At 46.9% G+C, this 10,349-nt stretch overlaps 1 protein-coding gene across 1 annotated transcript in view; it reads right to left on the minus strand.

The window, feature by feature from the left end:
* Positions 1-2,605, minus strand: part of PLCB3 (phospholipase C beta 3) — a gene marked incomplete in the record, with an annotated part of 57,532 nt that extends 54,927 nt beyond the window's left edge. Inside the window, 1 exon segment of the mRNA XM_087705214.1 lies at positions 2,423-2,605. Within this exon segment, the coding sequence (XP_087561340.1) occupies positions 2,423-2,521 (99 nt within the window).
* Between the last annotated feature and the right edge of the window lie 7,744 nt (positions 2,606-10,349).

Raw genomic sequence — 10,349 nt, forward strand, 5'->3', positions numbered from 1 at the left:
TATCTTCTATTCTGAATGCTATTCTATTCTGAATCCTATTCTATTTTGAATTCTATTGTATTCTGAATTCTATTCTATTCTGAATTCTATTCTATTCTATTCTGAATTCTATTCTATTCTATTCTGAATTCTATTCTATTCTGAATTCTATTCTATTCTGAATCCTATTCTGGGAGTTGAAGTCCACCCACCTTAAAGTGGCCAAGATTTCCACGGCTCCAATTCCCACCCACCCATGTCTCCAGCTTCAGGCAGAGGAAGTGACGCGCCAAGGAGACCCCCAAATTAGTAAGGTCACCCCAAACACCAGGAAACCATTGGCACATATAGTAGGCAGACGGGCAAAGAAACAGGGCTACAAAGCTAGCTTGGGGGGGGGGGCATAGGAAAGTTGTATGGAACAAGATTTTGGAGTGGGGGCAGAGAGAGAGGAGAGGAGAGGAGGGGGCCATTTTCTAAAAGGACCAAGCAAACCTCAAGCAAGGGGGAGGGTCTCTGTGAGGGGAGGGGCTCTTGGAGTAGGGGGGGATTAGAGAAGTGGGGGGCAGCAGGCCAACTCAAAGCCAACTAGTGGGGAAGGTCATTTCTGCAACTCCTGCTTCTCCAAAGGAATCAAAGCTTGCAACCTGGTGAATTGACAGGTAAGGAAGGAGCTAAGAGTGAGTGATGGACACACACACACACCTCTTGCAAAAGAGGGAGGGGTCTTCTGGCCGGGAGGGGTGAGATGCCAATGGGGAAAGAGGGAGCCAGATTGGAGCCAGATTGCGGGAGGAATTTGCATAAGGAGTTTTTTTCTCTCCCCCAATTGTGTGTGTGTGTGTGTGTGTGTGTGTGTGTTTTTAATATTCCACCCCCCTGCCGCTAAAAAGTTTGGAAGGAAAGGAATTTTTAAGAGCGTCTTACGAAATCAAAGGAAGGAGGCACGGGGGGGGGGGAGAGAAAGAGAGAAAGATAGAGAGAGATTAAAAAAAAGAGAGAATGAAAAAAAAGTAAGGAAAGCGGAAATAAAGAAAGGAAGGAAGGAGGGAAAGAAAGAAAAAGGAAGGAATGGAAAGAAAGGAAAGGAAGGAAAGAAAGAGAGAAAGAGAAAGGAAAGAGTGGAAAGGAAAGGAAAGGAAGGAATGGAAAGAAAGGAAAGGAAGGAAAGAAAGAAAGAGAAAGGAAAGAATGGAAAGAAAGGAAAGAGAAAGAAAAGAGAAAGGAAAGAAAGGAAGAAAGGAAAGAAAGAGAGAAAGGGAAAGGAAAGAGTGGAAAGGAAAGGAAAGGAAAGGAAAGGAAAGGAAAGGAAGGAGGAAGGAAGGAAGGAAGGAAGGAAGGAAGGAAGGAAGGAAGGAAGGAAGGAAGGAAGGAAGGAAGGAAGGAAGAAGGGAACCAATAGCCATTCCGGCTGGGGTGGTATCCTTTGCGCCCCCCTCCACTACAGCAGCAAACGGGGGGGGGGGCAATAATTCAGTGGAAAGTGAAAGGACTTTCAGGGAGGCCGAGCTCTCTCTTTCTCTCTCCCCCCCCCCCGCCCAACAAAGTGCCAGCGAGAAATGATGAAAAATAATAATAATCCAGAAAAGTGTTTGTTTGTCTGTCACTCCCCCTCCCTGCCGCGTTCTTAAGAAAGTAGGCGGTTCCCCCACCTCCCCCGGATGTAAAGACGAGGGGTGCAAAAAAAAAAGGGAAAGTGGGCGAGGGAGGGGAGGGGTGTCTCTTGAAAGGACTTGCAAGAAAAGGGCGGCAAGGGGGGGGGAAGCAAGAAAAGTTTGCGCCTCTGCAAGGTGTAGAAGGAAGGAAAGAAGGAAGGAAAGAAGGAAGGGGAGACGGAGGGAGCTAAAGAAAGAAGAGAGAGGGAAGGAAGAAAAAAGAGAAGAAGGAAGGTAGGACGGAAGAGAGGAAGGAAGGAGAGGGAGGGAGGGGAGATTTGAGAAGGGAGGAAGGAAAAGAGGAGAGGAAAAGAAAGAAAGAGGGCAGGGAGGGAGGAGAGAGGAAGGAAAGAAGGAAAAAGGGAGAGAAAGAAGGAAGGAATGGAGGGAGGGAGGGTGGGAGTAGAGAGGAAGGGAGGAAAGAAGGGATAGAGAGGGAAGGAAGGAAAAGAGAAGAAGAGAAAGAAGGAATGAAGGGAGGGAGGAAGGAAAGAAGGAAGGAATAGAGAGGGAAGGAAGGAAAGGAAAAAAAGAAGGAAGGAATGGAGGGATTAGGGAGGAAGGAAGGAAGGGATAGAGAGGGAAGGAAGAAAAAGAGAAGAAGAGAAAGAAAGAAGGAAGGAATGGAGGGAGGGAGGAAAGAAGGAAGGAGTAGAGAGGGAAGGAAGGAAAAGAGGAGAGAAAGAAGGAAGGAACGGAGGTAGGGAGAGAGTAGAGAGGAAGGGAGGAAGAAGGAGAGAGCGAAAGAAAGAAGGAAGGAGGGAAAGGAAACCAGGGGGGGGGCTCACCTCGTCCCACTTCATGAACTTGCTCCCCTTGATGAGGGTCTCCGGAACGCGGAGGGGCTCCAGCTGAAGCGCGTGCACCCCCGGGCGCGCCCCGGCCATGGCTGCGCGCTGCTGGCGCCGGGACCACCGCCGCCAACCGCTCGCCTCTGGCCGCTCCTTGGCCGCCTTTCCCAGGGCCGGAGCCTCCGGAGGCAGCGAGGCGGAGACTGAGCGGGGGTGGGTGGGTCCGGGCCAGGGGAGGAGAAGCTTAAAGAGGCCGCCCCGGTCGTCCCCGTCCCCCCCCCACCCCACCCCTGGGGAGGAGCGCAGAGAAAGTTGGCCAACTCCGGAGCGAGAGGCGCTGCGCCGCGCCCGGCTTCCCACGGGGTGGCAGGACTGCAGAGCCCATCGTTCCCTGTCGGGGATGGTCTAGCTAGAAGCCAGACCTATGGGCTTTAAGGGGAGGGGGCTTGGAGGAAGGACCTCGCAGGGTTTGAAAGGGGGGTGGATAAAAGCGAAAGGAGGGGCCGGAAAAGTTTACAAAGTCAATTTTGGAGATGCGTAAAAAAGACCAGCAGAGATTACAGTGTGTCCAAAAAGGCAGAATCGTACAGTGAATCCTCGATTTATGACCAGAATTGGTTCTGGGACGTCCGGTTGCAGAGCGAGGCAGTTGTTAAGTGAGTCACGTCCGATTGCACAGCATTATTTTTTTTTTGCTATAGAGTTGGTTGGTTGCATGGATCCCGCAAAGGCCTGGAACAATTTTTTCCCCAATTTTTTTTCTTGGAAAAAGTTTTCATCTCTTACATATAGTCACAGGTGTGCATTCACACAATGATTTATTCTTCTTTATTTATCCACATCCTATTACCTCTTTTGTATTTTCACTACTTTTTCTTTCTTTTCTCCCTCCCTCCCTTCTCTACTTCCGTCCTTCCTCCTCTCCTTCCCTCCCTCTTCCTTCTCTCCCCCTTTCCCCTTCTCCTCTCCTGCTCTCTTCCTTTCCTTCTTCCCTTCTCTCCTCTACTCCTTTCTTTCCTCTTCCCCTTCCTGCCCTCTCTCCTTCTCCCTTCTATCTTCCTCTCCTTTCCTCCCTCTTTCTTCTCTCCCCTTTCCTCTCTCCTCCTCTCTTCCTTTTCTTCTTCCCTTCTCTCCTCTACTCCTCTCTTCTTCCTCTTCCCCTTCCTGCCCTCTCTCCTTCTCCCTTCTATCTTCCTCTCCTTTCCTCCCTCTTCCTTCTCTCCCCTTTCCTCCTCTCCTGCTCTCTTCCTTTCCTTCTTCCCTTCTTTACTCCTCTCTTCTTCCTCTTCCCCTTCCTGCCCTCTCTCCTTCTCCCTTCTATCTTCCTCTCCTTTCCTCCCTCTTCCTTCTCTCCCCTTTCCTCCTCTCCTGCTCTCTTCCTTTCCTTCTTCCCTTCTTTACTCCTCTCTTCTTCCTCTTCCCCTTCCTGCCCTCTCTCCTTCTCCCTTCTATCTTTCTCTCCTGTCCTCCCTCTTCCTTCTCTCCCCTTTCCTCTCTCCTCCTCTCTTCCTTTTCTTCTTCCCTTCTCTCCTCTACTCCTCTCTTCTTCCTCTTCCCCTTCCTGCCCTCTCTCCTTCTCCCTTCTATCTTCCTCTCCTTTCCTCCCTCTTCCTTCTCTCCCCTTTCCTCTTTCCTCCTCTCTTCCTTTCCTTTTCCCTGGCCTCCCCCCTACTCCTCTCTTCTTCCTCTTCCCCTTCCTGCCCTCTCTCCTTCTCCCTTCCATCTTCCTCTCCTTTCCTCTCTCTTCCTACTCTCCCCTTTCCTCCTCTCCTCTTCTCCTCCTCTCTTCCTTTCCTTTTTTCCCTTCTCTCCCCTATTCCTCTCTTCTTCCTCTTCCCCTTCCTGCCCTCTCTCTTTCTCTCCATTATTCCGGCTTCTGCAACTTTGCACACGTCTGATTTTTTTATTTTTATTTTTGCACATTCCAAGTCTGTTTTTATTTTTTTATATTTCCAGGCTCCTTGTTTACGTCCTTCGGTTCCGGCGCTGACATGCTCCGCCTAACCTAACTCTGGAAGTTCGAGAAAGTGAAGTCGGCTTCCTTCCTGGATCCCTGCCAAGTTGGCTCCACACTCGCACGCTGCTTTGAATATGTTCGTCGAAAGCCAAAATAAATCTCTGTCGGGCGCTTTGCGCTTGGGTTCCTAGGAAATCCTGAGCTTTCCAAGCAACCTCGCGGCCGTGGCGTTTCTAATTTTAAAGTTTCTAAACTTCGCTCGTGAGAGCAGCACGTTTAGTGACCAAAGTTACAGCAGCCCTAAAAAAACGGGGTGTAAGACTGCTTTTTCACACCATTGCAGGCATCCGTCACGGTGGCTCAGTGGCTAAGACGCTGAGCTTGTCGATCAGAAAGGCCGGCAGTTTGGAGGTTCGAATCCCTAGTGCCGCGTAACGGAGTGAGCTCCCGTTGCTTGTCCCAGCTTCTGCCAACCTAGCAGTTCGAAAGCATGTAAAAAAATGCAAGTAGAAAAATAGGAGCCACCTTTGGTGGGAAGGGGACAGCGTTCCCTGGGCCTTCGGGGTTGAGTCATGCCGGCCACAGGACCAGGGAGACGTCTTCGGACAGCGCTGGCTCTTCGGCTTTGAAACGGAGATGAGCAGCGCCACCTAGAGTCAGGAACGACTAGCACATATGTGCGAGGGGAACCTTTATCTTTAAGAGACATCTCTAGTCATACTTTATCATGCCGGCAATACTTGGCAAGAATGCAGGAATGAACTCATTGTCTCCTGCAAACTCCACTCCCCTGTGTCGCTCCTCTTGTATTTCCTCTGGGAGGGGCCAGTCACCGTCCACCTGTGGCCTTACTCCCAAGTCGACCCCTGTTCTTTAGCTGCTCCCTTCGTCTGGCAACTCTGCACATGCGCACACTGGGAACAGGCTCCAGCTGTTCTTCTGCCTCACTGATGTCTGACTCCGAAGGCAGCTGATAACTGGCATACGACTCTGGCCCCCTCTCTGCCTCCGACACAGAGCCCTCCTCAGAGCCTTCCCCAGACTCCAGGACTGGCCCAGGTTCCTCCCCAACCCTCCTCACTCTCTGAATCTGCCGCCAGCTCCGCTGGCTGTTGGCAGGCCACATCACTAACTTTGAACGGTGGCTGAACGATTTATGGTTAAGTCAAGGACTAACTTGTACCAGTTAACTCAGATACCGCTTTGTAAGCTGCAGTGCCACCTTCGAACCACTGGGTGATGCCCAAGCGGAGTGATGAGAAGCCACAGCATCGCCCTCTACTGGTGAAGAAGTGACGCTGCAGGGTCTGAAGAAACTTGATTTGAAGCGGAAGCTGTTTCCCCCCCAGGGAACATGAGCCACATAATACAGCAATTCAGGGTGGATTTCTTTAGAAAAAGGAGTTAAAAGGCTCTTTTGTCTCGAGTGAAGCAAAGCTTCGCTTCCCCCCCCCCGCCCCCACCCCCACCCACCCCCCAGACCTTTAGGGCAAAGGGTTTTTTTTATTACAATGAGGTCTTACAAAAATAGTGTAGAAGATGGTTTTGGTCTCTACTGCCTTAAGGGATGGTCAATTTGAGTTGCTTTAAAAAATGTAAAGAGAAAGAGAATGGGAAATTTCTTTCTTTTTTCTCCTTCCTTCCTTTCCCTGCTCCTTTTTCTTTCCTTCCTTCCTTCCCCTACACCTTTTCCCCTTTCTTCCTGCTCCCTTGTCTTTTTTCTGTCTTATTTTCTTCATCCTTTCTTCTTTCCTCCCTCCCTCCCTCCCTCCCTTCTCTTTCTTTGTCTTGTTACTTTCATCTTTTCTTTCATTTCCCTTTTCCCACTTCTTTTCCTTCCTTCCTTTCTTTCTTTGACTTTGTACTTTTTCATCTTTTCTTTCTTCATCTTCCTTTCCCCCCTCTCCTTCCTTCTTTCTTTCTTTGACGTCTTACTTTTTTCATCTTTTCTTTCATCTTCCTTCCTTTTCCCACTCCCCTTCCTTCCCTCCTTCTTTCTTTCTTTCTTTCTTTCTTTCTTTGACGTCTTACTTTTTTCATCTTTTCTTTCATCTTCCTTCCTTTTCCCACTCCCCTTTTCTTTCTTTCTTTCTTTGACTGTACTTTTTACATCTTTTCTTTCATCTTCCTTCCTTTTCCCACTCCCCTTCCTTCCCTCCTTCTTTCTTTCTTTCTTTCTTTCTTTCTTTCTTTGACGTCTTACTTTTTTCATCTTTTCTTTCATCTTCCTTCCTTTTCCCACTCCCCTTTTCTTTCTTTCTTTCTTTGACTGTACTTTTTACATCTTTTCTTTCATCTTCCTTCCTTTTCCCACTCCCCTTCCTTCCCTCCTTCTTTCTTCTTCTTTCTTTCTTTCTTTCTTTCTTTCTTTCTTTCTTTGACGTCTTACTTTTTTCATCTTTTCTTTCTTCGTCTTCCTTTTCCCACTCTCCTTCTTTCTTTGACTTTGTACTTTTTTCATCTTTTCTTTCATCTCCCTTCCTTTTCCCACTTCCCTTTCTTCCTTCCTTCTCTTTCTTTCTTTGCCTTCTTACTTTTTTCATCTTTTCTTTCTTCATCTTCCTTTCTCCTTCCTCCCTCCCCTCCTTCTTTGACTGTACTTTTTTCATCTTTTCTTCATCTTTCTTCTTTTTCCCATTCTCCTTCCGTCCTTCCCTCCTCTTTCTTTCTCTTTCTCTCACTCTCTTCCTTCTTTTCTCTCTCTCTCTCTCTCTTTCCTTTTCTTTCTCTTCCAGAAGGCGCCTCTGAGATTCTGCAGCTAAGCCAGTTGTCCAGTTCCAAAAGGATAGGAGACAAGTACATTTTAAAATCTGCCTGTTTTTGAGCAAAGCATCTATCCATCCCATATCTGTTGTGGGTGGGCATTTTGTATCACAGACCCCACCCCCCTTTTTAAAATAACAGCTTACAAGTCTGCAGTTGAATGGAGCAGATAAGCGGGGAGTCAAGAGTGGACCAGATCTGGGTGAAGAAAGGTCACGTCCCCCCCCCCCCAATTTCCTGCTTGTGGCAGGGGATGATGGGACCTGCCATCCCACAGGGCTACGAGCTGCGAGGTTGTAGAAGAAAACACAGGGAAAGCCTCAAAAATATCCTTGAATTGGGTGATGGGTGAACCGAACACAGAGCCCCAAGCCCTATATGGACACCTGGTGGGAGTGGGAGTCGAACTGGGACGAGAGACCACAAAGAGATCACGTGACTATCGAATAGAGAGAGAAATAAAAGAAATTATAGGAGAACAGATAAAATACAAACCCGAAATCTTTCTACTGTGGAATAATCAATGGGAAATATACAAAGGAAATTAAGTATATATTAACACATCTGCTAACTACAGCTAGAATAGTATTTGCCCAATGCTGGAAACAAAATAATACCCCCTCGGATGAATTAGTGATTAAAAAAAAACCTTTGGATTGTGCAGAGATGGACAAATTAACACTGAAATTAAAAGATAAAGAAGAGTCAGAATATTATGAAATTTGGAACCATTGGTACCAACGGCTGCAAAACAAGAATAAAATTATATAAGCCAAAAAACAATATCTATATAAATATATAGAGAACTGTGTATAAAGGTGTGTAAATATAGAAGCGAAATATTATATACATGTATATAATAATACATGTATATAATAATACATGTATATAATAATACATGTATATAATAATTATATACAGGTATATAATAATTATATACAAGTATATAATAATATATATACAGGTATGATGACATAACAATGTTGATGTAATGACTAAGGTGTTGTAGAAGGGGAAAAATAATAATAAAAAAACCCCTGCTAATAAAAAAAAAAAAGAAATAAAAGAAACGGCAGGAAAAAATAAACACTTCGGAATTGCAGCCAAGAATATCACCCGGATGCCTCCGTCAGTAAGCCAGCTCCAATAAAACAAGGTGAAACATTTTAAAATTAAACCGCATTAAAATTAAATCGCATTTTGGCCCCACTCGGTAGCTTTGTCCTGGCCCTGCCCATTCCGGTTTATTGCATGAGATTTTGCATATAAATCTTGTTTCAATTATGGACTTTTTCTTTTTTTTCGGTGTTTGCTGCTTTATTTTAATTCTACCCAAAATGGCCCTTCGAAAACACCCGTTCGTTTTTCTGTTTTGCTGATTGGCAATTTGGGATTTTCAGACCAACAATTTTCAGACGGTGAGTCCCAAAGATTGATTTTGAGCTTGGGAGGGGGGGAGACTCTGCAAACCAGCTCTTGGATCAGTGTCTCCCACAAAGAGACACCACATTCCTTAATATATTTTTTGAAATATAAACAAGGGTTCTTTAACTCCCACAATAGTACTTGGGCAATATTTCAGAATTCGACTCCTTTTATGGTGAAAAACGATGCAGTAGGTCCCTAAATCCAAGTTTTATTAACAGGGAGTTTATTTTAAGATGGCAACCCCAAGTCTTCCTTCTTTCTTTCCTTCCTTCTTTCTTTCTGTCTTTCCTTCCCTCCCTCCGTTCTCTTTTCCTTCCTTCCTTTCATCCTCCCTCATCTTTTTCCTTCGTTCCTTCCCTCCCTCCCTTCTCTATTTTTCCCTCCCTCCCTTCATTCCTTGCTTCCTAACTTCTCTATCCTTCCTCCCTATTTCCTTCTTTCCTTCCTTCCCAGTCTTCTCTATCTTTTCTTCCCTTCATTTCCTCCCTCCTCTATTTTTTCCTTTCTTTCTTCCCTATCTTCTTAATGTTTTCCTCCTCCCCTAACTTCCTTTCTCCTCCCCTGTCTCCTTCCCTCTCCTCCCTCCATCCCCTCTTCCTTCCTTCCTTCCTCTTCCCTGCCTCCCTCCTCTGTCCTCCCTCCCTTCCCCCTTCCTTCCTCTTTCCTTCCTTCCCTTCCTCTCTCCTCCCTCCCGCTCCTCTTCCTTCCTTCCTTCCTTCTTTCCTCTCTCCTCTTCCCTTTCTTCCTTCCTCTTTCCTTCCCTCCATCCCTCCCCTCCACCCTTCCTCCCTCACTTTCTTTCTTCCTTCCTCCTTCCTTCTCTCCTCTTCCCTTCCTTCCTCCCCTCCCTCCCTTCCTTCCGTCCTTCCTTCGAACATCCCTTCAGCCCAGTTCATTTACAACCTATCCCCAGATCCCAATTCCCAGGGAAAATCTGAATTGAAATAAACAGGAGGCTGGAATTGAAGGCTGTCCTTCCGTATCACCCCAGAATAGACCCCCAAACTCTTGCCAAGCAGAAAAGAAGCAAATCCATGGGAAAAACACAGAATTATTCCGAAATTGAACTCCCGCAATGGAGTTCGGTTCACTTTTGTTTCCTGAAAACTGGGCAGCCACGCTGAATGCAAGTGATATTTCTCAGGTGTGTCGGGATTATAAAACGGACAAAAGGAAACGCCGTGTGAAAGTTGGGGGCGAAACGTCAACGCGATGCCGCTAATTGTGGGGTGTTTCCCCAAACTCCCCCGCCCCAGAAAAGGAACACAGGGGGCAAAGGAACACCGGTAGTCCTCGCCTTATGACCACAATTGAGCCCTAGTTTCTGTTGTTAAGCGAAACAGGCGTAGCTGAAGCCAGATCGTAAAACAGCGATGTTTCATTTAGCGGCTGCATTGCCGGTCCTCTTTGAAATCGCTAAGCGAGGACTCCCCCAACATGCAGTATAGGAAGTTGGGTTTGTGCAAAGCTCGCTTTTGGGGAATGCCTTGGTGTCCTCGCAAACCTGGGGAAAAAGAGGGGAGGATTCCATAACCCGGGTTAGAGGATTGTGTGAATGCACCTGCGTCTCCCTCTTTGGGTTGGGAGGTTCTTTGGGGGGGGGGGAACGACACACCTGTGGATGTTATTTGTCCTGGGAAGAGCCTGCCATCTTGTGGAGGGTGTGCAGAACTACACGTGGAGTAAGAAACTGGGATCCTGGTTATTATTTTAAGGCGAGCCGGAGAGAGGAATTACAAAAGCAAGAACAACTTTTCAAAGCATTTAAAAACTATG

This window comes from Thamnophis sirtalis, unplaced genomic scaffold (genome assembly GCF_051295495.1).
Source record: "Thamnophis sirtalis isolate CommonGarterSnake01/CBP01778 unplaced genomic scaffold, rThaSir2_p1.2 scaffold_2, whole genome shotgun sequence".
Lineage (NCBI taxonomy): Eukaryota > Metazoa > Chordata > Lepidosauria > Squamata > Natricidae > Thamnophis > Thamnophis sirtalis.